The sequence below is a fragment of the Salarias fasciatus genome, chromosome 23 (assembly GCF_902148845.1).
Source record: "Salarias fasciatus chromosome 23, fSalaFa1.1, whole genome shotgun sequence".
In the NCBI taxonomy this organism is placed as follows: Eukaryota; Metazoa; Chordata; class Actinopteri; order Blenniiformes; family Blenniidae; genus Salarias; species Salarias fasciatus.
Genome location: NC_043766.1, coordinates 26,849,463 through 26,876,757, shown reverse-complemented (window position 1 = coordinate 26,876,757; position 27,295 = coordinate 26,849,463). Strand labels below are relative to the sequence as shown.

The 27,295-nt window shown below is 40.6% G+C and overlaps 1 protein-coding gene across 2 annotated transcripts; it reads right to left on the bottom strand.

Annotated features, from left to right (window-relative positions):
* Positions 1-955: 955 nt before the first annotated feature.
* Positions 956-25,558, bottom strand: LOC115381817 (protein FAM102B). 2 transcript variants are annotated; one of them, XM_030083433.1, is made up of 11 exons: positions 25,297-25,558; positions 18,664-18,784; positions 17,925-17,954; positions 17,392-17,508; positions 16,427-16,473; positions 15,394-15,488; positions 11,951-12,052; positions 10,535-10,769; positions 6,868-7,004; positions 6,063-6,132; positions 956-4,363 (listed from the first exon to the last, which is right to left on the bottom strand). In XM_030083433.1, the coding sequence occupies exons 1-11, from the start codon at positions 25,440-25,442 to the stop codon at positions 4,321-4,323; spliced, it is 1,143 nt and encodes a 380-aa protein (XP_029939293.1). In that variant the 5' UTR covers positions 25,443-25,558; the 3' UTR covers positions 956-4,320. The 2 variants fall into 2 exon arrangements, with proteins under 2 accessions (XP_029939293.1, XP_029939294.1); XM_030083434.1 differs by having other exon boundaries at positions 11,951-12,049.
* Between the last annotated feature and the right edge of the window lie 1,737 nt (positions 25,559-27,295).

Below are 27,295 nucleotides of genomic sequence, written 5' to 3'. Positions count from 1 at the left end.
GTGTCAGAATACTTTGTAATGTAATCGAACCGTAAAGATGAAACGTTGTGAATGCAGCAGTGTTGTGTGTTTCCCGGTAGGTGTGTGTCTGTACCTCTGAAGATGTTATGGTCCTGGTCCCCCAAAATCAGTGAGCTATGCGAAAGTCTAGAAATCTGCTGATGGACCAGGGCCGGTCTGTCCTACAGGTGAAGCAGTTTCCTGCCTGGGGCGCCACGTACTGGGGGGGGGCGCCTTGGGTGTACAAGGGGTGCCCCGACGCTCCGTGTGAGCACCGCTCTGCGCTGCTCTGACGGTCCGCGCTCGTGTCGGGCTTGCCTAGGGTGCCGGAGAAGCCCGGGCCGGCCCTGTGATGGACCACCCGAAGGTCACCCTCAGCCAGGACGGCTCTGTGATTGTGAAATTCGAAAATCAAGGTACAGACATACGTGTGTTTAACTTGTCTGGTGTTCATATATGTGTGATTGACCGTAAAAGTTCACCTGTCGATAAGCCAGCTGCCCTTGATGAAGATGAAGATGATCACACGTACGGCCACTTTAGACTCTCCAAATCTCACTGATTTCATGAGTACATTAAAGTGTCTGCCAAAGACAGGCATAACTCACTTTACTGTTGTGTTTTCAGGCCAGGATGAGGACGAAGATGCTGATAATTGAGAGGACAGTGCAGAGGCTTGCCTGCTCTGCCACAACAGCCAGCCGGAGGACGACTGGGATTTATGTTTGAACAATGCCATCATTTTGGTTTACCTTTCCAAAACCAAGTTTCCAATCTCCAACTTCTCACAAAATCCTCTTCTTGATTTTTGCTAACCAAGTCATATAAAATAAGAGTTCTTGCTGTGCTTGTCTGTTGGTCCAATAAAAAAAACTGTTCAGAAACTGACTGGTCTACATGGAAAGGGCACTATAAAAATGTGAGGAAATGTTTATCAGGCAGTGGACAAAAACTGAGCACTTTAAACGGTTTAATCAACAGTGCAATGAAGACATTTTAAGCATCCAGTACACTTGTTAAGGAAGCCGATGTTGGTCAAAAACAAGTCTGTAACAGGAAACACTGGACGGTGTCAGAACAGCGCAGAACATCACTTTACAGGAGAATACACTTTACAGGTTTATTTAGACAACAGCTTCACAGAAGAGAAGAAGCAACCATGTTTGTAACAACATGTTAGTTACCAAGATGGACACACCTGTGTGGCACAGGTAAAACAAGTGAGTTTCATACACTTAAAAAACAAAACAAAAAAAGCAACATCAAAAAACAAAGTTTTCACAAATACTCAGATATTTATAAGATGTGAATCAGACAAAAACATTTCTAATGTTGATATTTTTTTCAGAACCAACTGCATATTCAGCAAAAATATGGCACAATATCAGCAATAAAAGATCCAACAACATACTGATATACTCGAAAATGTAGCTTTTCAACAATAAAAAAACAAAAACAAAACAAAATGGACATTTGATTTACAGTTACATTTTACATAAACGTTTCTGTTGAGATTTTGTATTTAATACAGGAGTTCTCAAAATGTAGGAGGACTTTAGAAACTCCCTTCCTGCCTCTTTAGAAATACTCTGAAACGTGTAACGGCAACACGTTTTAGTTCATGTCTTAAAAGTTTTAATTAGTCTCTTCTATTCCTGTAAATAAAATGAGTTTTAAGATAGTTTTTTTTCTACTAAAACTTAACGTATTTCTGATTTCTACTCAAAAATTAAAAGGAAGAAAGTTGCAGAAAAGGCAGCATTTTGGTCAACAGATTTTTTTTTGCCCCACACCAGTGAGGGGTAAACAAACAAACAAACAAACAAACAAACAAAAAACCTTCATCATGAAGATAGATTAAACAGATGGCATAATGTAAAAAAAAATGAGGAAAAACACAAGAAAATATGTTTGGAGCTTTGACAAATACGGTTGTGAATGTTGCCAAAGCTGGTAGCTACAAATCAAGACGTCGTAATCATGCAGAACATAAAGACGGAGAACACTGACGGGTCCGTAAAACTTCACACACCGATGACACTTGTGCAGATACCGATATAAGATGAATACAGTTTATCTAGAAGTGGCATTTATCCTACCTCTACTATGGCTTACAACAGGAACGGGATTACAGACGCTGTACAGTCACTAGTTCTAATGTGTCTAATACTCTCATGATGCATAGGCCTGACAGACTCCCAGATAACCACAGAGTGTTCTGCACTTTGGATGGCTTGTTCTAAAAAGTGTGCACGTTGAACTCCTACGGGGCTAGAAAATGCAAATAGACAACTCTTGAGAGAGCGCGATTCTCAATGCACCCACCGATTCCGTAGCTGTAACTGCTTTATTGTACCGGAGTGCTTGTGTTGTCTCAGGTTTTAGCCGTTGGTAATGAAGCTTGGAGAAAATCGCGTATTATTACTGTGGCCTTCTCAAAATGCAGTCGCCGTCTCTGTATGGCAGTGGATTACTTAGCTAGTCCTTTTGCTGTGAGAGTCAAACTGCGAACACGTCACACATCCGTTTGTTGGTCTGCTGATGCAAGCTGTAGTCAAGTTGCAAAGCGGAGATACAGAAATGGATATATTCATATATATGTGTCAGAAACAGTGGAGTTAGGTACATGTCCTTCAACAGCAGTGTTAATCAGAGAGGCCCAGACTCTTGTTTGGCATTTGATCTCATACAGACAGAAAGTATATAAAGAATAAAGTGTGGAACGGATAAGAGCGGTTGATAGTTGTTGTTATCCGTTGATTGTGATTTGGCCGTCATCTCCTTTAGTTATATGAAGTGGGAAACTATGAACAGACCTGTGTATGGTTCAGGATTTTCCTTACGTCGAATCAGTGTCCTTTATAGTGGAAATGTTTCTACATTTGAGATTTATTTCTTAACAAAAACATACTTTTGTATGTCAAAAAAAATCCACTGAAAAGTGTAAAACTGACCCATCCCACTCATATTTCACCAATTACACCTTAAAGTCTTCTCTGAGATAAAGTTTCCACTGGATGTCTGAAAGTACTCCTTCAGTTTTTTGCGCTACTTGAAAAAAGAAGTATCCCAAACAGGACTACAGTGATGGGCACTATTGTTTTTTTTAAGTGTCAACGAGTGATTAGATGCACTATTAGCAGACAGATTTTTTCCCCCCTGAACTTAGAGCCAAAAGGCAGCAACGCATCGGCTATAAAATTAAATTAAAATTAAATTAAGTCTGCAGGTGAAAAGGCTGACACAGTTGTAAATGGATCTCTACGTCCAGCGATGGCAAAGCTCCACAAATCCAAAGTTGAGTAAAGAAGTTATAAATGTATGGAGAAATAGTGCAAAGTTAGCTGTTTGTTTAGGAAAATACACAACTACTTCCAGGCGGTGCGGCTGCAAGCTAACATGTCAGCCTTTAGCTCTATTTTACAGTTTTCATTAGTTGATAATGGCCAAAACACAAGTCATATATTTGAGTTACGATTGACCACTAGTTAAGTGAAACAGTCCTTTACAGAGTGCCAAACAGAAACTGGGACCTCTGTGACGACACCTGAACTAATCACATTCACACATTTTTCTGTTTTTTCATGTCCAAATGTGGAACTCCTCATCACAGATCATTCAGTCCTTAATTCATCCCAGAGAACAAGACCATGGTCACTGCTATTGAAAGTGGTCCTCCGTACGACACATAACCACATACATTCCACACCTCGAGTTCAAAGTCTGCATGGTAAAATGTTCCCACCTTAAAAATGCTGAGCACTGTCTACATTTTGCTTAGCGGCTTATAGGCAAAAAGGATTAAACAGCACGTCCTGGTTCAGCTGGACAGAAGGAATGTATCAGAGTAGATTCAGATTGTTAGGACTGATGCGCTCACGAAGCTCCTCCTGCCGTCCACAGACAGGATGTTACAAAGTTTCTTCACAGGGATTAGATATGGGCTCAGGTATTTTGGATACAAACTAGTTTTTTCAAACCCAAAATGAACTGTGCCTGCACCAGAAACTAAGACTACAAATCCCTTTACATGCACACTGAATGTTTCCAGTAATATGCCCCCCCCCTTTTTTTTTTTTGGTTTTCCTTGAGGTGAAATCCTTGCACCCCTGAAAAATCTAGAAGTATCCTAACAAGCTACAAGGTTTATGCAGCAGATATGAACACAAGAGGGCACTGCTGTAACACTGGCTGCTCGCTGAGTGGTCAGGCTTGACATGGTGTGTGCTGTTGGAATGAAGCTTTTACACTGAAACAACCTCGTTTCCAGTTTAATTTCAGACGATATCAGTGTCAGTCCACCACAGGGCGGCTCCGGGTCTAACGCTTTATCACCACCTGCTCGTACGCCCCAGCACCAACCCTGAAATAACAAGAACAGGCAAAAAAAAAAAATAAAGAAAGCAATCAGACAACCAGGAAACTGCTCTTTTGTTTCAGACTGCTAAATAAACAGATCAGACAGATCCACGACAAGCAGTAAATGCACATTATATTATGTTAGTTAAGTCCAGGCCTTCACATTAAGTTTACTGATTAACAAATTTATAAACAGAGTAAACCGATTCTCCTGTTTATAATTTCATAATCCCCTCCCAGACTAGAAACATGGGGCCCACTTAAGACACAACATGAGCTAAGAAGGCTCAACACACTGTGTGGGTTAAAAAATAAAAGATCAATATATCCTGTGTATGTTCAAGTCACTCATTCAAAATACTTATTTCAGAACCTAGCTGCAACACTAGAGCCTCAGAAAGAGACGGCTTCAGATACACTGAACAATGTGTGATGTTGTCCTTGAGGTGCTCACTCTTGATTTAGAGTTTGAACAAACAATAAATAGTCACTCTACTCTAGTTTATTTTCTATCAGCATCTTGCTGTAAACCATTTTGTAATTGTCAAAGTTAAGCTGTGCACAAGAAGAAAACAATCATTCAGGGAGCCACTGAATCTCATTTTAGGACATTCCACATTCATTAAATAAAGAAGTATGTTTGTAGCTGGGTGGGTTGATACCATTTTAACTGGGTGGAAAGATTACACAGGTGATTAGATTAGAAATGGCTGTAAAGAACAGTTACACTAAAACTGCTTGACACAGACACAAAAACAGATATTTAAGCTTCAAATAGTGTCAGTGTCATTGCTTTAATAATTCCATGTAACTCTAGTCAAGTAGAAAGAAGAAGAATAGAAGAAGGAGGAAGTCGGTCGCTGTGCTCACATGATCAATATTTTCTTAATTTCACTGAATTCACTCAATGGAATGATCGGTGTGCACTATTTAGATGAAGACTGAATATAAATCGATCAGAATAATATTCAGGCTTTTATGCACCTCATTCAGTCACAGTGATGCTTTTCACAGTGATGCTAGGTAGCCCTTTGTAACTTAGACGTGCGATCTCTGATCCATCTTTACCTGGAAAAAAGATCGACTAATCAGTCTACAGTAGTTGTGTTTTCACACACGTTTCCAGAGTCCTTTGTCAGGGACAGAGCAGAACGCAATGCTTTTTTGGAGTGGCGTCTTTCCCAATTTGACTTGGGGGTCGCGGTCCTTGCAGCGGTCTCTTCACAGCCATGGGGGACGGAGCTGTGTCTCAGTGTGTTGGTTCGGGCTCTCATGACTCTGAGTCTGCCAGAGGAGAGGCTGGTGAACAGAGTGGCCGGAGTCAGCAGGGTCATCTGGATCTTCGCGGCCTGTCAGAGCAGACGGCTGGAATAGATCTCCTCGAGGCGAGGAAGAGGGGGGCCGATGATCCGTCTCGATGACCTGCTGCACTTCTTTCTTTTCAGATATAACTGCATCAGGTTATGGTCCGCATAACTAACAGCTAATTCCATGCTGCCTGTGGCTTCTGAGGTTTGCTTCTGCCATTTCTCTTTATTTTCCTCTAATCTCAGTATTGATGGTACTGCTGGGTTTGGTCTGTATCTGTAAGTTCACATGGAACGAGCCACTGCCGGTGCTCTGTGTTTAGGGTGAATCATTGAGCCTTGACTGGTGTCGCCTGAGGCTGTAATATCACTGATCCTCAGGCTGGAGACACTCACCTGGTGGGAAGGTGGTGACTTCCCAGGGCTGTGCTTCCTCCCGGGCCGACGAAGAGACGCAGGCCTTCCTCTGAAACACAGTGGTGGTAACAGTCAGCGCTCAGAGCCCCCACATCCTGCTGTATAATTCTTGTCATGAAGAAGAGCCGGTTGCTTGGCAATCTAAAAATAATCACATATTGACAGCAGCTTTCTTTTCTTGAGCCGGATGAGACCTTGGTAAGAAAAACAATTGCACGCTGTCTAAGGCACAAACACAGACTCTTGATTGTTATGCAAATTAGGAATGTTGGTTAACAGCATATTGTGTTAGGTTTCACCACATAACAGCAGTAGTTTGATGAAGAAAACATATTGATAAACTTGGTTTTCTAGTCAATACTGTGATGTTTTTTGTGTTTGCCTACCCATGAACCTTCATATCCACACATTTGTTTCAAAGAAAAATAGAAATAATCGTTGAAAATGGAGATGACAAGTCACAACATGACCCGAAGACAAAAGACAACAAACAAAAAACAAGGGAATCAGTGAAGAGAAAAGGTAAATTCAAGCTAAATGAAGTGAAAACGCTCCACATGTCTGTGACTTCAGCGTTGTTGCTACGTATGTACTTTAAAGTAATTTAATAATCGACTTCAGCGGGCGAACCAGTGTTTTCACTCACTGTCATTCTGAAGTGCTTGATAACGTGTCAAAGGAGTGAGACAGACTCCTGAATATCTTATTTTGTTATCTGGTTATATGGAAACATCCTGTTGGTCGTCAAAAGACCGATTTGAAGGGATGTGAGCAGGTGTCCTACCCTCCGCACTGGAATCCAGCAGGCTGGGTGTGAAGTCTTGACTTTGGAGAATCTTTTCAACAACGTCGTCAGCATCCACCCGCGTGTCGTCCATTCTCTTCAGCTGAGATTCCATGGAGTCCTGTTTCATTGGATGTCTGAGGGCCGGGCACAGCAGAATCAGTTATTTGTCTTTAAACACGCGTTTTCACCACCAAGTAATGGTGGAGGATTCAGACCTGCCAACCTTGGTGAAATTTTTTGAGTACCACTTGCCGGAGCAGTTGTCGACCGGGGGGGGGGGGAGTCAGTTTTAAGTTCTCATGTGGTTCTTTAATTTGTTTATTGGCAAAGATTAAACAGATGTTTTTCTGATACACATTACATTGCGGCTGACCGTGCACGTTGTCCCCAGAAAAGAGCTTCAAAATGCTGCTACATGTCCTTTAACTAAGCATTTTTTGCTGTGTGTGTGCGCATGCGTGCGCGTGTGTGTTCCATTACTAAAACCTTTATAAAGCCGTGAATACGGTGTTTCAAATTAACTGGTGTCCTTGTTACCTGGTGACCGACTTCCTTTAGCACTTCCTGCTGCTGCTGCTAGTAGCCGCAGATGTTGAAATCAGACTCATAAAAGGTCTGACACGACTTTTTGTCTGGTTTTTAACATCTATCAGCAACAAGGGACGTGAAAGAAACCCAGTCGCCAGTTAAAAGGGACTCAGTTATTCCAAAACACCGGCTCCGCTCCGGTTTCGCGACACTCCTCCTCCGCTAGTTAGCTGCTGCGTTCAGGTGACTGGAGCTGCTGCGGAAAAGTGAAACTCGGTCGTTAACACGAAAGCAGCAGTGACAGCTGGACTCAGGAGGGACTCAGGAGACACGTGAAGGAAGCGAGGACAATTTGCACAAAGGAACGACTCTCAGACAGCTGTGAACCGGCTCTCGTCGTTCACTTGAAAGAGCCGTTCAAACGTTCATTGAACGTCGCAGCACTACGAGTGTAGCACATGTGTTTCCTCCCGGTTCCATAGCTGCGGCGCACCAGCCTAATTTACCGGTATTTCTTTTCAGCGTGACAAATACAATGTGTGCCGTGAATGTGTGACAACACACCGAAATGCGTGACACTTCAGAGCCCTGCTGCTGCATCGTGTTGTCAGACATGAGAACGTCCACGGTCCGCATTTATAACAGCGCTCACAGACGTCTGCAGCTTTTTGCGTAGTTTAATGAGGCGGAGCGTACCAGCGTATTTTAATGTCAAATTGCGTACCTGCTACGCAAAATGCGTACAGGTTGGCAGGTCTGAGGATTATTTGCTTTGTGTGTTTTATATTTAGAATGGAAAGTGTGCGATCAACCCCTGAACCAAAACACTCGATTCCAGGCAGCTGTGAACGACTCTCACATTGAGTCATTATGTGCTTTCAGTGCCGTCTACGTCCTTTCCTGATCTGCTGACTGCTGCCGAGGCTGAGAAGCACAGCTGAGTAGCTTTCTGCGCAGACAGCGCAGCCTCTCAGGCGTCACAGTCATTCTAATTAATCCAGCTTTCTACCGTGTGTTTTACTCTGGCTGTACGCATGCAAATGCAACACAGAGCTGACTTGAACATTCACAGTCCAGGTTGTGTGTCTTTAAATATAGAGATAGGGAGCTGATTAGACAGCCGGCATGTCCTGCGTCTCAATAGGGTAAAGCAGGACAGCTGTGACTCATTTTCATTTGTGATACACAGGTACCTCAGGAAACTTTTACAGCGGATTTTTGTTTTGTTTCTGTTATTTTTTTTTAATGAATGAATGAATTTATTTATTTCGAACATGCAAAAGAAAACGAAAAATAGGTCGTCACCAAAAACAAACACATGCATAATAAAATTAAAAGAAAACGAAGACTACAGCAACAACCTGCATGTCTTACAGATCTACAGGTTCGAAATGGAGTAGGAAGAAGCTAAACTTATTTAATCCTACCTGTTCTGCTGGAATACCCATATTTGGATTAAATTTCTTTTTAAAATCCCAGTAATCCTACCACAAAGGAGGTGTCAGGTCTACATGTCAACGGCGTGCGAACATGGGCTCAGCAGTTCGGAAATGCAGTTTTTCCTGGATGAAAATTGCCGTTTTTTTGTGTATTGTGGCTAATTGAGATTAGTCTAATCTGTCATAACATAGTTCACCTGCCAATGCCACCAGTTACCATTTACATAGTCTGCCCATGACTCAAACATTACATATGACATGCTGCATTTTTTTGAAACAGGATGTGAGGATTCTGACTGATTCAGTAGCTTCCTGCCTACTCACTGTTTCTAAGCAACTTCTCAAACTGCAACTTTTAGTTTATCTTTAGCATGCACTCATAATACAGATGTGAAAACTTGGTTATCTTTCCTAAAGCAAAACTTTGTATATTAAAAATGTGAACGTTGCATCACAAAACCTCTGAAAGCAGCTGAAGTGTTTAAGGTTGTCAGATCACAGCTGTTTAATCACCTCAGTCTTAATGCTGAGACCATTTCAGATCCTTCCAAAACAATCAGTAGCTTGTGTACAGAAAACCAGCATTCACTGACGCCACATTATGAAAACACACGCTCTCTTCAGCGGCTCTTATATGTGTTTACTGCGTGGCTGTTGGGTGATCACACTGCTCTCAGGTGTTGTTGTGTCTGAACTTTCTGAACCGCATTGAGAAACAAGCTGCCTCTGTAACAAAGAAATCACTCTCTTTCATGAGTTACAACAGGGAAGTCAGACTTATTTAAGTTTGCTGGCCACAAACAGCCTAATTTAATTTAAAGTGAACTAGATTGGGATAATGGAAGCTTTGTAACTTATGAAGACCAACAACTCCAAAGTTATTTCCTCAGTTTCAGCAAATTGAGTACATCCTGTAAATGTTCACATTTAGTGCCCTGCTCATGATATATGTGTTAAAAAAAAACAACAACCCTAAAACAAACAAACAAACAAAAAACAGTAACAACAACCTGTAAAGGAAAACAGAGCAATTCAAAGTATCTAACTTGCCATTGTTTGTCTTTGATTTCAGACTGAAGGCTAAATACGCCTGGTGCAAACACTCCAGAAGCTACGAGTGTGCCAGTTGTTTTGACAAAGTCAGTATGGCTTTGATGCTATTTCGCTATCAATAATGTGCACGTTTCGGACTGCTGAATCACATTGTTATCTCTAAGTTATGAATCCCTCGTGTCATTACCACTTGTGCAACTTTAGCACTTCCTCATATCAAGAATCTCCCCAATTCATGTCTGGTTGGTGCAGTTTCTGTGCGGAGTTTGTGTTCATAGATTTTCACCCACAAACAAAAATCTTGTCTTTCAGGGAGGTCGATGGCTCTAAACTGCTGATAGGTGTAAGTAGAACAGGAGGCAGAGTGGTTCAGGCTTTTCTGGGCCTTTTTCTTGATGTTGCTGTAGGCCGGGAGCTACGTAACTAGCTGCCTAGCTCTCTCTCTATATCTCTGTCTGTCTGTCTCTGTCTTTTCCGTTCCACAGTTGCTTATGCTTGCTCATGTGGATCTGTTGGGTCTGCTCTGTAAAAGTGTCTAGAGATGACTATGTTGTAATGGGCGCTTTATGAATAAGGCTGAATTGAATTGAAAGTGATTGATTGTTCCTGGATGAATGAAAAGAGATGACCGACCACAGGCTCACCTGTTGAGTCGTTCGCAGGACGAGGCGCTCCGCACTGGCGTGCCCTGCTGATTGCTAGAGCTGGAGCTAGCTGTGGGGCCCGGGTGTTCGGGCAGAGCCGGGCAGGGTCTGGACTCTCGGTCCTCGCTGGGCTCCGGAATGCTTCCGATGCCCGTTGAAGCACTGCCTACCGAGTGGTTTCTCCTGTGGCTGAACTCTGACATGCTGGAGGAGCGGGAGTGGCCTGTGCTGTAGCCTGGGAGAGAGGAGCAACCATTTCATAACAGCACTACAGGATGACATGTGGTCATTTGCGTCATTTGTATGTGTTTCTTTGGGGATCATAGATTGAAAATGTACTGTTCTAGTTCATAATTAGTTTTACCTCCAGAGATAAGTCAACATTTTTAGATTAAATACACTATAATGAAAGTAATCCTCTAAAAAGCTTCAAAAGTAATCTTTGACGAGTCATCATAACATTTAATACTGAAGAACCAGTGCTTAGTGGCTGCAATGGATTTCAAAGGCCTGCAAGAGATGGATTCACAATATTGTGTCTCAACTGCAGCGCTCTTGGCTCACAGCAGTAAGGTCAAGGGTCAACATACTGTCCGGGCCTTTCTTCGTGAAGTGTGCATGTTCTCCATATGTGCGTGGGTTTCCTCCAGGTACTCTGGTTTCCTCCCACGGTCCAAAAAACCTGCACGTGACCCTGTATGTGTCCTTAGGTGTGCATGCGAATATGAATGTGTGGTTGTCAGTTTCTCTGTACTGTGGTGGAGTGGAGATGTGTACACTGCTCTCTCCCACAGTAAACTGAGATTAGCCCCAGCGCCTCGTAACCCTGCACTGGATTAAACAATACAGAAGATATTTAATCTCTGCATTGACCCTCAATGGGATCAATCGATTTGATACAGACAGTATAAGTCAAATAACTGTCAGCAGTGGTGATACCCACAATCCCACGTGCTGATGGTGTCTGCAGGAAGCCGGTCAAAGTGAGCACCATCTCAGGGCATCAGTTCACTGCAGCCATGGAAACTTGCCAGACATTAATGAGAGGTTTGAATAAATCTATCAAGTTCTGCACATGGGAGAAAATGCCTCTTAAATTCTATATGAGAGAGCCATTAGATCTGTTCTCAGCGCATCCCTCCACTTCCTCCGATCTTTTATTACTGACATCTGATCTGCCCATAATGGAAATCTGAGCCTGGGGCTGAGGTGCCCCAATGGAGTGTCACTGGAAAATAATTTTATTGCTTCCCTCCTCCTCAGTCAAAACCTTTCTTTCTCTCTTCTTTTCAGATGCCAGACTATTAAAACAGGAGAGAAATATTTGGATTCTGTGCACAGCGAACTTTATTCTTTCTGCCCCTCATTAATGACTGAGCAGAAATCAAACATTTTTAAAACAGGAGAAGCCCTTACCTGAGAGTTTGGACTGTTGGCTGGCATAGCTGGATGTGCGAGAGTGGCCACAGCCCCCGAGGTCATCTGAAACAACGGGACATTTCCCGTCTCGACTCTCTGCTGGTTTGGAAAGCATCAGAAAGGAGAAAGATGGCTTTAAAAACAAAAACAAACAAACAAACAAACAAAAAAGATATATCCTCCACCCCCTCTAATTCACAGCTTTACTTTGAGCGCCCCTTAACCCGTCTGCCCTGCTAAGGAAAGATAATCTTGGCTGTGGTTTTATTTCCTGCTCATGAAAAGACTGGTGAGGAAGGACTTTTTATTCCAATTAACTGCTTTGTTAGACGCCTGACTGTACCCTATGCATCCCCACTGTGGAAGAGTTTTGTGTTGTTACGGTGTTAGGTTGGATCTGCTAACCAGGAGGTCTGCAGCACTGACATCCTTCAGAACCACATTCATGACATTTATGCCCCTCCTTTCAATTAAGGTGAAGAAATTATTCTGCCTGTAATTTCTCATTTATCTGCAGGAAACTTCATGATTGTTTTTATGACTATAAAGTCCATCAAAATTGTGAAATATAAGCTCCTCAGATTGAAATTCATATGGTTTGCTGGTGTGAAATAGGGAATCACATAAAATAAATTCAGTCATAATAGTTCTAGTGAAGTCATCAATATAACGTTGATCATGGTAAATGCCATGTATTTAAAATTTTCAGTAAATTATTTTCAAGATCTGACATTACACAAAGAGTGACAATGAGAAAAGTCTAACTTGTTATTAGAATACTGAATCAGAAAGAATTTTTCCAAAGTGGTTGTTGGTATATTATCAAAACTGGCTGAATAAGTTGTGATATAATACATACAGCAACCACTCCAATTAAAAAAAAAAGATTTTATTAAGAGTTTTAAATTTGAAATACAATTCTTATATTTAACAAACCCAACTTTTTCAACACGGCATCAAGACTCAGCAATTTCTGTTAAACCAGTCACCAGTCATCTGCATGTGTTCCATAGCAGAGCTAATTTTCAGCTCATTATGTGTCGACTCGACGTGTTGTGCTTCACACTGATTAGCAAACACACACAGAGACACTGTATGAAGTGGAATCTGTTACGACACACGCAAGTTTTGATTTAGACCACAGCGCGCGCGCGCACACACACACACACACACACACACACACACACACACACACACACACACACACACACACACACACACACACACACACACAAACTCAGTTTCTGTTCAGTCACGTGTTAAGAAACATTCAAGTGTATTTCCTGTAGTTGGGAAGTGGAGCCATTTGCTTTTGATTTGCAGCTTATTGCTACAGTTACGAGAGGAGGAAACAGCCGTCTCTGCCTCCACACACTGTCCTCCGGCTCAGCATCTCTGACTTAATGAGGAAGTGACCACAGGTGGCAAACATGCCATCTCTGCTGAAGCAAAAAACAACATTTTAATTCAAAGAATGACGGAGAATCACTCCTGATGTTATTGTCACAATCACACACGCACAAATGAACCCACGCACGCACACACTGAGGTGAGTATTATATTCTTACACAGCAGAAACACAACAAAATATACTCAATTTTAACCCTGCCATAAATCTGATGCCAAATAGCCTCCCTGTCAAAATCAAGAGGAAGGAAGCCTCAGCCCCATCCCAAAGCAGACTCGGCAAAAGACACACTACTCACCACCAATCACTGTCACTGCATTCAAAGGTCTGATTCATTATCTCACAGGATTAACACATTTGTGCAAATATAAAATAAGCAACAAAAAGCTGCGATTTCATTCTGATTCAACACACCTGCGTGAACAACGCTGAAGTAAAGAGCAACGCTACACACATGGTGGCAGTGTGCACGTGCCAACACACAGAAAGTCGCACAGTCCTATTTTTAACCATGTAAGAGCCTGCAGGGTCAGAGCAGATTGTAGCTAATCTAAAAGAGAGCTGGTTTAAATTATACATGCAGGAGCTCTGCTACTTTCTGAAGCTTCCAGGAAGAACAAGTATTCCACACAGCGATGCGTTCGTTCACACATGAACACACATACTGAAGAAGAGAGCAGGGGGAGGAGGGTGAAATGGGAGAGAAGTGTAACAGAAAGGGAAGGCTGGAGGACAGATATTTTTGTCGCGGCGGATGGGGGACAAGTAATAATTACGAGATCTATGGTTACACATTGCAGTAGAGACATAACTGCACGTATGTGAAATTTTTTTTTTTGAATGAAGAAGAAATTATTAGAAAATGGGCAAAATGCAACTTCATATAACATTAAATACTGCTGTGGTTATCCAAATACAGAGTGGGCCCCCCTGGGTGGGTCAGCAGTGTGAAGAAGCTGGGGGTCAGGGGAAAACTATTTCAGAATAAACCATGATAGAATGAAAAAATGTGAAGGGTAAAAGCATCACATATTCAATTCAAACACATTCTAGGACTAAATTTGATTAAAATGTTGTAAGTTGACAGGAATTATACAATAAGGTTTAGTGCAAAGTTGAGGAACCTGTTTTTTTCTGGTTTTTTTTTATGAAAAATTGACATTTATAAAGACCTACCAGATTTTATATTAAAAAACTGTAATCAAAATTTGATTAGTTGTGTTTTTTCATTGTCTCTGGACCTTAACAGTTGTTGAGAGTTGTTGTTTAGTAGTAGTTTATTATCTGCGTGTGTGTGTGTGTGTGTGTGTGTGTGTGTGTGTGTGGCATGTTATTGTGGTAATGTGCAGGCTGTCTAACAAGCTAACTGATAATGTTGTGAGAATGACAGTGTGACCTGTGATAAAAACAACAACTTAAGCAGATGTGTTTGTGCTTTAGGATTTGCTCTTACAACTAACACCAATCATTTTTTTTTTGTTTAAAGTTTATTGCTAAGATAATGAATTAAAGCCCAAATGCCATTTTATTTTACACATTTTGTCAATTCTGTCAAAAACAGTAATTCAGCAGAAAGGTGTACATTCTGGAGACAAATCTCAGTATTTCTCCAGCTGATTGCACATATTGACAGTCACTACATTAAGGCTGCCATAACTACCTTCATAGCTGATCTCCAATGCTAAGCACTGCTCTAAATGTGTGACGACAGGTTAAAATGAGAGGGCTGTTCATGCTGCTCTAGTCTAAATCCACATCAGTGTTAAGTAGGTGCTGAACAGTGTATACACACAGTGATGGAGTGACTGCATTGAAGGTAAATAGAGCAACACAAACTGAACTAAAAACAAATCTCTGACTTACAAATGGCTCACTAGTACAACTAAAGTAATAAGGTGCCTGCCTGGAAGTGCTTCAGAAATAAAAACAAACAAACAAACAAACAAACAAACAAACAAACAAACAAACAAACAAAGTCATGGTAGGTGACGAAGCAGAGCCAAAGAGCGTAATGAGGGGTGATTGGTCTCACCAGAACAGCCTTTCTGTGGGTCTCCTCCCTTCCTCTCTTCGAGCAGACTCTCTCCATCACTCTGAATCCCAATGACTGTGGCTGTGGAGGGAGGCCTGATTGCATGGGAAAGATAGCTTGATTAATGATTGATCATTTAACCCATTCAAAAGCAACATGCAAACTGGTGAAGATAGAAACAGGGCAAAGTTGATGGAAGTGTGCAAATAAAATGAAGAATAATCCCCTATGAAGTATTTCCCTGGCTGCAAAATGATGCACTTTTCTTCCTCGGCAACAAGGGAATTCTTTGTTAGATTTGTTTGATTCAAATGCATGCTCAGATAAAAGAAGACACCGCTTTCAGCATGAAGTCTGCTGGATAATTTTTAGGTCAAGCCTCACCCTTGGGTAAAGTGGCATTTCTCTCTGTGCTGACACACTTTCAGTTTCAAGCACACTCATTTTCATTTCCATGCATTTTTCTACTTCAAGAACAAGTACATCAACCTACTGCACGTATGGCTATTTGCTAAAATGAAATTAGAAAATATATTTGAGGAGAAAATGTGACTAGACAACAGTCACGTTGCGTCACCTAGCATTACCTGGTATCATGGATTGTGTGAAACCTTTTTGAAGTCTGACAAAGCACAAAGTTGAAAGCTGTGAGTGACACTCCTGCTGCTTCAAACACATGTAGTCTGTGGCAACAGGTCTGAGCGGATAAATCTGGCCCACAATACTAAATTATTGATGAAAACCAGAAGCCGTGTGAGCGGTAAACATGACTTAAAAATCAAGGCAGTGGTGCTTTATGCTGTGGCTTCTCTAAGAGAAATTTTAAAATTAAGTCTAGTAAAGGTCAGAGGGCTGGTCTTGGTTTCCAACAGTTACTGTAAATATTCATAAATGGAACGTGCATCGTCATGGCCTTTCTGCTAGGTCTGTGTTTTAACAACAAAATCCAATAACAGTCTACTGACAAACAGCCGTCATCGCCGACAAAATGTGCAACTCGCAACATGAAGCAGGACAATATGCCGCAACTTACGTTTTAAAGCAGGGATCCCCTGACATGAGCTGTGTACTGATGATAACCTGTTTCAAAAGAAGACATATTTCTTAATCCATGAAAAGATGACAAATCAACAAGACAAGAAAAGCAGACACATCCACTGTGTTGGCTTTTGCTCTTGTTGTCTCAGTGTGTTTCATTTGCTATGTTCTCAGAAGTTTCATGACAGATTTTTTTTTTTTTTTTTTTTTCAGTTTTAATTGATTCATGACAGCATCTTGGTTTTCATCTGGGAAAGTTGTGGACTGGCTCCTGGCTGTTGTTTCCACTGTTATATCAGCTGGTTTTCTACTATGAACAAGGCTGCTTTCTGATTAGTTTTCAGAGGGAGTTTAAACTTATTTCTTTGCTGGTGAACATGTGTTTAAAACGGTTTAAAATGTTTCTCTACTGGGTTTAGACTGATTCCTCCTGTTATCAGACTACTTTTTGTTTAGATTAATTTGAAATTTTCAAAATCACATTACCTTTTCAGAACATCCAACATCAAATTTGTTGAATTAGTAAATTCATTTCAAATAAATTTATTTTGAAGATGATTTCCTTTTCAAAATAAATTGTTTTTATTTGAAACAAATGTATTCTGAAAATCATTTTCTTTTCAAAATAAAACTTTTTTGATGTGTAAATCTCACAACTCCATGTAATATTTGAAACTAATGTAGAATATAACACTTTCTAAATTCTTAATTAAATAGGACATATATCATCTGCATGTTGTTTACTGTTGCTGTTCAGTGACAGAGCTATTCTTCTGACCACTTGTGACAAACAATGTGAACCACCTGGATGTCTGGCTATAGCTGGTCACAAAATGCTATGAGTTTATGCAAAAGCAGTGTGGTGTTTAGTTCACAGCGAAAGGAAAAATCCCAGGCTTTGTATTCAAAGCACCAGGGTATCCAAGTCAAATCTGTCTGCTGTTGGTGCTTTAATGTTACCTTGAGAATGGAGTTATCCTGGCGGGTATTTTTGGTATCGTAGCCTTCCAGCAGACATCTGCGGGTTGTATTCCCTGAGCCGGCAAACTCTGCTAAATTCAGATCTGCAAAACCGAGCTAAAGGAGAAAGAATGACACAGGGTGACCGTTGTTTTCTCTCAGGAGGCCGATCTTGTTCTAAGTCAGCAATCTGCCAATCTGTGGACGTATACTGACTGCAGACGAACGTCAAAAGCACAGATGTGGCACATTTTACAGTCATTATTCTACCAATGCCAAGCTGCTAATTTTCCTGACATAATGTTGAAAGATACCACTGAATGTTACAAGAACAAGTTTCGTGAGTTCAGCAAACAATGACTTTGAAAGAGTGGAAGTGAAAACACATGACGTGGTGATCCAACCTGCAGGCAGTGAAGACCATCTGTTTGCTACAGGCTCACAAAGCTATTCACTTCAGTACAGCTGATTACTGTAGATCGGGCCGACACGGAGGTCTGTTTAGGGGATGGGGGAGGGATAAGAGGAATTACCTTTGCATATGCCTTTCCACCCTTCAGCTCCTGAAAAAAAAGAGAAAGTAACATGTTAATTATGTTACTCATTATTAAAGGATTACATCCAGCCACACATTCCTTCCATACATTTACGCTAATAAATGAAAGAAGAACTTGATGTTTTGGTGTTGTACTCTACTTTGGTGTTTTTAAATCATCAGTTACTAAATTTCAGGCTGCATGATTATTCCACATAAAAACCAATGATTTGGTAAGATTCATTTCAAGTTTCAATTTCTTTCAAGTTTCTGAAAGACCTTCAAAAAAGAGTCACGGTCTTCAAAAAGTATACAAATACTCAAACCTCATTAATTTTCAGAGTATCCTTGCTAACGGCGTGAAATTCTCTATTTCGTAAAACGTGCAAGGCAAATTCAACATGGCCAATAAGGAGGCTTTTATGAGTTTCACTCAGATGATTTTCACATCTTTAAAACAAAATACTGTTCTGATCCAGAGAAATATTTCACTCAGCTTTCCGCTTCAGCTGAAATTTTTCAGATATTTTTAAAAGAAGCAGAACAATTAATCAAAATTTTCCTTTTCCAAAGAATAGAGGCATGTTGCTTTGGTTGCTATGTTTCACACTCAAGTTTTAAGTTGGGATGTGAAAAAGTACAAAATCGATACCAGTCTTGAATGAAAAAAACTCATTTTTATTATGATTCTAGTTTAAGACTTCTGGTTAGCATAGTCATTATTTCGAACTCAGTACCTTTCTGACCGACACTCGACACACGCAGGGGTCCAGGATGCCCGTCCCTGCACTGGCACTCATCTTGCAGGGGAAGGAGAACCGCTTCTTCCATCGAACACAGTTGGCCTGCACTGGTTCTCTATGAGGGCAAAAACACCAGAATAAGACCACCTCTTAGCAGTCTGCTAACTTATACATACATTATGTACATGGTGGCCTCAAGCAGATACAGGGAATGCTTTATGATGTGGACACAACACTCGCATTATTCTGCAATTTGACTTGCTCAGCAAAAATCCTTTAAGCAGACCAGTCAGCTTATCACACACTTTATTTATTTTCAACCACCCCAATTTGTGGTTAAAACATGTTTTTTTGTGTTCTCTGCAGTTTGTGTTTCCCTTCTCAAGGTTTAATTTGTGAACTCACCAGTTTCTCTGTAAAGCACTTTTGGATTGTTTGCATGGTCGGCCAATATGAGCACTAATTAAAGGTGGATTATTTGCGCAGCACAATCAGTAGATTGCTCATCATTCAAAAGCCCTGCACACCTCCACTTCACCTTTTTTGCTGTTTTTCTCAACTACTATGTTGTCTCTGTTCACAAACTTGAGGTGTGACGTTCAGGGGAAGGCCATGAGAGCATGTAGGGGCGGGGTGAGAGTGCAGCCAGGGGTGGGGCTACGTAGCAGCTAGCTTCAGAGTGAGACGAGCGGCAGGCAAGCGAGAAATATGGAAACATACGGACTAAAACTAATATTTTACCAGAAAAAAAATCTATACCGGCATAAAAGATATTGTATTTTTCAATATTAAATTTCAGGGAAATGTTATTTTTCAAAACTGTAAATACTAGGGGTGTGACGAGATCTGCCTTGTGGGCACCGGGGAAGGGGCCTGTCTGACTGTGAGCAAACTGTGTCCAAACTATTTGTGACCTGAGGGGGGCATTAATGCACTTTTGCTACATGTAGTCTGACAGAAACTGACAAGAAGGAGAAGGGAAGCAGCAGTGGCTGCAGTGGCAGTGGTAGCCACAGACGCTGCTGCCCATCGAGCCAGAATGGCGTTGCAGTCTTATAATATTAGCATTGAAGATGCCCTAGCCATTTTTACATTGTTTGTGTGGCAGGATTTTGGGCCCCCAGTGGCAATAATGAATTGCAACCATGTCACAGGCAAGAAACTGACAATATGTAAGCACTGTAAGAAAATAGTACTACTCACCGCTCACTCTGTACTGACAGAGTTACAGGTTACAGTTTTTTTTTTAATCTATTTTTTTGCATTAAAAAACCCAAAAAACTTCATTTTATCTTCATTTATCGAGACCATGCATGGATTGGATGCAAATTATAAAACACTTCAAAATGCTCCTCTATTGCTTTGTGACTCCAGTCATATCTTTCATCATTTGAAACATGAAAGGGCCAAAACACATCATCGCAGTAATACTGTATACCCTGAGAAAATGTGGGGAAGGTTTAATGGCATCAAAATGTGGACACCACCCAACTCTAGTCTCTAATGATCTGGTCAGTCAGCTTTGTATTCCGACAAAGGCTCTGTACTGGCAACAGTATTGTAACCGGTATCAGGTTCTGTCTTGACCTTGAGTGTGGTGGGACAGTCGCACACATCCTAATCTTGCTTTTTCAATAACAACCACTGATTTTCAGCTCTTAAATCTTCTAACTGTGGGACAACATGCGCATTTATTTCAATATCACTATTACGTAACAAATAAAACCACTTAAACTGATTGACTCCTAGATTAACAATCCAGGCATATCCTCCCTGTTTAAATTCCCTGATTCAAGCTGCCAACACAAGCTTATGGGCTTATCCGTGGATTTTTGGGGGCACTTAATGAGCTAATTAATTACCGTCTCATTTTCACCGATTGATTAAATTAGCTCATGAATGCTGAGGTTAGGGTGGCAGGTGTGGAGTGCACTGGAGTGAAACACACAGAGAAAGAAACATCCTTCACCACCCCGAGGTTGAAGAGATCGTAAGTTGGAGCCCGCTCTCAGTAAAAGGATGAGACGAAGTGAAAGAGATAGACGGCATGCGTGGGCAGAATTACGATACCACAGATGGCCCCTCTTTCACTGGCACTTTCTCCTCTCCCACTCATCTAACCATCTCCCATCTGTTAATACAGCCTGGATGCCATTCATTTTGTTGGACTTTGCTGGATTTAAACACAAGCCAAGCTGATGCTTTGAAACTGTAATACAGCTTAAGTGAAAACGATGCAACAAGTTAAAAATGCGGAGTTTGCTTTGCTGATGAAAAGGGAGCATTCGGAGTACAGGCAAAAAATGTAGCGCAACAGCAATTGATCAGATTTAAATGATTAACCGGATGATCAGATCCTTGTTGAGATGGGTCGGACTGACTGACAATGGGCCCGTGAGCCTCGCTGAATCCCTGTCTTACTATAAATATACGAAATAACAGCAGATGCGTGACTAATGTTCCACAAATGCTGACTTCATCCTGAGGTTGATGAATTTCAGCGAGTGTGCTCGCAGAGTCGGGAGGGAACTCCCAGCCAGCTGGACACTGCGTGCTTCGGGAAATCTGGTTGGAGTTCACGTACCGTGGCTCACTGTGCTTCTCAGCACAGCGAAATCCTATTAGTGAGTGTGAGTAAGTCCAGCTTTAAGCACAAGTGCAATTTGTCTCACTCGTCTCTCTACATGGGACAGATAACTTGCTGAACCACCATTACAGACAGATTTTACACTCTTTACACTAGCAAAGCAAGTCTTTGTTAGATTTCATGTGTTGAGCAACACTGAAATGAGTAGATCTGCACTGAAAAGGTGTTGAGTATATTCTTTTACAGCAGTGAACTTTTATAAGGCAGAAAACTTGTTTCGGGCAGAAACTGTCATAGAGCTGATGACAAGCCACACCAAAGGAAAAGAAAGGCTCATAAAACAACGATCCACCCTTCCCTCATACTCACAGTTGGGATGACTCCAAGTTTGAGAGAGGAAATTCAGTTTAGGAGTGTAAAATAACAAAACAGCACAAAATAATACCATGTAACAACTTTCAGACATGTAACAACCACGTCAGATGAGGACAAAAACAAAACAGAGTTCAAGTATGATGCTTTCAATTAAATCCAGACATCTGCTGTCGAGGCCACAGCTTCAAAAGGGTTCTTTTTTTAATTAATTTCATTTACCTGAAGTAGCTTCTCCAATGTGAGCTGAAGTAAAATGATGATCTGACCTCAGGAGCTCTAAAAGGGCCATTTTAGTTAGTCATTTTTACATGAGCTAATGTAACAGCAGGCTTGTTACATAATCTGAGTGAAGCCATCTAATTCCTGCAGCAAAAACAGACAATGCTTTTTCCATTAATAAAGGCATTATTTATGAGTGAAAGTTCAAAACTGGTGACAAACGAGTGGACTGACTTCAGTTGGCTGTAAGCAGTAACATCAATAAATGAGAGTTTATACACTGCAGCACCACTTTATAACAATGACTTATGATGATAATAATAATAATAATAATAATAATAATAATAATAATAATAATAATGACAATAATAATAATAATGATACATAGGTTTTTTTTTTTTGCTTCATTGTTACTCGTGCTGTGTGTTTTACACTTTTTCTCATCTTTCCTGTCCCATGGCTCTATCAGGGATAAGTCAAGTACCCTTTAAAAAAAACCCACTTATGTTTGTGGAATTTTTTTATACATCCCTTAATTTTAGTGATTAATAACTTCTAAATTTATGACTATCAAACAAAGAGGAACACTTTCAGTAAATCATTTCTGAAATTGCTTATGACTCAGCTGGGACATGTTTAAAAGCAGCTGCTGGTCTCTTAAAGATCCCATCTGATTATAGGACACTTGTTTACAGTTTTGTTGACGTGCGCATGCACTTCCACAAGTTGTTGACAGGCTGCAATAACTGTGGCATAAATGGATGAATTTTTGTAATGCACTAATAATTCTGCAAAGAGCTTTCAAGTGACCAATGCCAGTTCAGTTGTAATGCCTGTTTACTGAGTATTTTTTTCCATTCAATGGGTTCAAAATAGGCAAAAAACAAACAAAAAAAGCTAGTTACATTTTTCTGTCATGTATATCTAGAAAATGGGTTTTCTTACCCACTTGAGAAGAGCTTAAAAATTACCCGGCTGTTTTAATAGCTTTCCTGAGCATCAGCTCCACTTTCAACAGCGTGCATGGGTTAATGTTTTTGAACTGCAATTTTCAAAAAAGCTTTACAATCATCACCTTCTAAGACTAAAACCACACTGAAACCGTGGATGTAAAAACCTACTGATGAAAAGTCTGGTGCTAGGGCCTGAGAAACTTGTATTGATGTATTGATTAAATAACACTGAACTTAACTTATAAGGCACATTTCACAACTTTTGGGTTATCACAAAGCATTTACATTACATATTACAAAATACGCAACATATTGTGTGATTGTGGGTATCTCAGACCAAAGATGAGCATCTGCTTTAACACTGTAGTTGTGGTTTATTATCTGTAGCATTATGTCATGGAGTAAGAGAGGCTCATGGACAGAGGTTGTCACAGTCATGCAACTGCAGCCTGAGATTATATTCGGACAGTGTGAGAAATTTCACGACCACCATCTCACTATGCCAGACCGCTGCTCCAACCTACAGCTACAAACAGCCAATACAATTGTGCAGAAAAAGACAATCAAAGTGAGACCAAAACGATAGCTTACTAATGATTAGGAAGGTAAAACGCATCTCCAACTTCTCTGACTACATCCGTATCAATCCCGTTCCTTGTATGTAAATGTAACTAAAACAATGGCTTGATTCGTGGTTTGCTTCATTTGTTTTCTGAAGCACATGCGACATACACTGAAGACATAGAGGATGAATCTGTTATTCTTATATACTGAATTTTAAAGTAACTGTATGTGCTCGCACAACACTGTCTACTGTTATGTTCTCAAACCCCTGATAACAACACCAGAAGACCACCTGGTTCGCAAACTGAGCTTCAGTTGTGCTAGCTGACATCTTGCACTCCTTCTCACTCATTAAAATTCCAAAATAAATAAACGTGAAAACATAATCCAGTTATAAAGCTTTGATACTGGATGCAGGTTCTCTCATGCTTCATTGTAAAGTGTGCTTACCTTATTTCTGCCCTACAGACCTCATGTTTCCTCCTCATTTTTATTCTAGGTCATGTTATACATGTTGCCATTGAAACTAATTGCGCATAACATCTGCTTTAATTCATGTCAATGACATTTCAGGAACATTTTACTTGAAGCACCCGGTATAACACATTATAAGTAGTGATAAACAAAATTCATAAATGATCACAATGCTTTATAACCCACTACACAGCATAGGGTTAGGTTTAGGGTTAGGTCATGGCATTGTGATCATTTATGAGTGTTTATAAGTATAGCTACACGTGCTATAATGGCATTATAAGACTTTATAAATGTACTTATAATGTGTTATACTGGGTCCTTCAAGCAAAGTGTTACCGACATCTCTAGTGTTTTGTTGCTTCTCCCTTTTTTTTCGAAAGAGAATCCACAAATATTTTTGGTAGTCTTTCAAGCAAGAAACAATTGAAAAAATGCACAGCTCACTCTGGACAAATTACTTCTTCTTTACATGTCAAAACAGACTCACCAATTAACCTCATACAAAATGGTGCGACTCAGGAAAAGAAAGCAATGACAAATCTTCCCCTTTATTTAAAATGGAACAACTAGAATTTCTTTAAATTGTATTTCACATAAAAAGGAATATTTGACCCTTTTTGTTTTGTACTTCATATTTGATGAATTTGAGTCATGAAGGGTTTATCAAAAATATTATATATAGCTAGATTTGATTAATGTCTGTATAGAAATGACAGCTAATAACAATCAAGTTTTCGATCGTATTGTAACTCTTTGTTTACACATATTTCATATTGTGAGAAGCATTGAAATAACATGCAGGCAATGTGAAGCGGTACTAAGACGAGCGTGCCATCATATATAAAGCAGAAAAGCATCATGAACTAGCAGAATGTATTATGTGCAGCATCTGATGTGCTGCATGAGTCAATAAAACAGAGGTTTCTCAGATCTGCACATCGCAGTACCAACCGGTCTGGAACTGGAATCTCACAAATCAAAGATTGACTGGCAAAAAAGAACCCCCACCTCCTGCAGTAATAACTTTACGATCAAGTAGGGGGCAAATTGAATCCAACGACCCCTGCACCAGTGATTTAGCGCCGTGGTGCTGAGGGGGTCCTAATCAGCAGCTTTATAGCCAGTCTGGGGGAGATCTGGCTCCTCACAGCCCACCAAACTGTCACTCAGCCTGAGAAATGGATCCAGATGTCGCCTTTATGTGGGGAGAAAATAAGAAACTTCAGCCATGTTTACCGTTACCTGCTGCACACTGGTAGTAAGGCAGTTATGACAGGCTGGATGTCAGTAGGCGTCGAGAAAACAAAACCGTGAACTGAGATTAGCTCGTCACATAAGAATTGTAGCCTGTGAGCTAGTTAGCCGCGATGGACTCCCACACCCCACCTAAGGTTAAAGTCGCGGGCTTGGTCTTAGCATTAAAGGTCAGCTCCGTATTTTCGACATTCTCACCGAGAAGACTCCTCGGAGAAGCCGCCGTCCAGCAGCCTGACTTTACAGAAGAGGACGCCGTTGACAAAGGGGACCGACGACAGCTCGTCCAGTTCGAAATCCACCTTGAACTTGAACTTCTTCTTCTTCATCATCATTAGATCCATACACAGGCTCAGTACTGGGGAGGAGATGCTCGGTTCTGGCCCGCCGCTGACATTACTGCCCCATTGTGATGGATTCTGTTGTGTAGTGGGAGGATGGAGAAGCTGCGTCTCACAACACAGCGTCAAAAGCAGCAACAACCGGAAGAGGAGGAACGGGAACTTCCGGTGAAGGTGTTTCACAATAAGATGATAAACATCCAGAATCTAAAACTTTCACTTTTAAATCTATAACATAAGCCAAAAGTGCATTTATAGCGTATTTATAACGCTTCATCTGATTCAATACACTTCATATGATCAGTTACAACCACCTAAGCATGATAAGCAGAAAGATACCATGATATGAGCACTACTGATATTAATGGGGCTCAGTGTATAGAATGTGGTGCAGCTGTGGGTTCAATCCCCGATCTCACCCTATTAATGGGTCAAATCTTGGAAAATTGCATTTGTTCAATTTCCTCTGAGCTGAGTTTCCTCCCGCGGACCAAAGCATACATGTGAGATTAACTGGTGACACTAAATTGTCCTTATATTTCAATGTAAGTGTGTGTGGTTGTCTGTCTATCTGTGTTTGACCTTTGATAGACTGGTGACCTGTCCAGGCTATATCCTGTCAACATCCATTGCTGCAACTGTCTCCAGCATCCCACAACCCTGAACAGGATAATTCAAATAGGATAGAAAGACGGACATCATGCATACACATACAAAAGCCATATATGATGACAAACTTGTAATAACATAAACAAAGACAGTTAGTTGTTCTTATAATTCATTGAAAAGATCTGGTTTAATTCCACACATATACATCTTGATTTATTAATAAAACATTTGGTAATTGTGCCCCGGCAGTTTCATTTCTATTTGGAATGTTTTGGTTACTCATGCTTGCAAAGTAGCTATGCTTAAGAGCTTTCCAAGACAATTTGCACATTGAACCACAGGGAGCACCTGTAAAGCCTTTTCACTCTTTTACTTTGTGTATGACTGTTATATGAATTCATAAAACATTTTGTAAAACACAAAGTTAAAATGACATACATCCTGTGCAACAGCTTTTTTTCTGTTGTGATACTCTGACAATTTCTTCAACAAATTTAAAATTATATATATATATATATATATATATATATATATATATATATACACACACACACACACACACACACACACACACACACACACACACACACACACACCACACACACACACACACACACACACCACTTTTTATTCAGAACGAGGGTAAACATTCCACAGCTGTATGCTTTTAACTTAGATGTAGTTTAATTTTGAAGAACGAGTCGTTTCAAAGGCTGCTCAGTGTGGGCAGCTTTCAGCTGAGGGAACGTGAGGGGAAGCCCGCCTCCTCCTTCTCCCTCTCCTTCCCTCTCTCTCTCTCTCTCTCTCTCTCCCCTTCTCTCTCTCTCTCGCCTTCTAGTGGCCATCTGGGGGAATAACAACAGTGATTGAACCGGTATGAAACAGAGTGAACATATTAGACCTTTGTCAGCTCTTCATGACTTTTGTGGTTGAGTGGAACAGAAAGATTTTTTAGAACTTGTGTGGTAGTTGTTATCAACTGTTTAGCAATTTATAAATTGGAATACTTTGAAAATGGCTGTCAGTGACTCTCCACCACCCATTAGCCTTAACAATCAAATGTTCTGACTTGTTTATAAATAATGAAACACTGTGCAACTGTGGAGCTGTTTTATTTCAGCTTCACTTTCTCTTGCACCATGTAGTGATCCGGCTACAAATTGATGTAACATGTTCTCTATACCGTTAAATTTCAAGAATTCTGTGAGTTCCGGAATTCATTCTCAATTTGGTTAGTTACTTTGAGG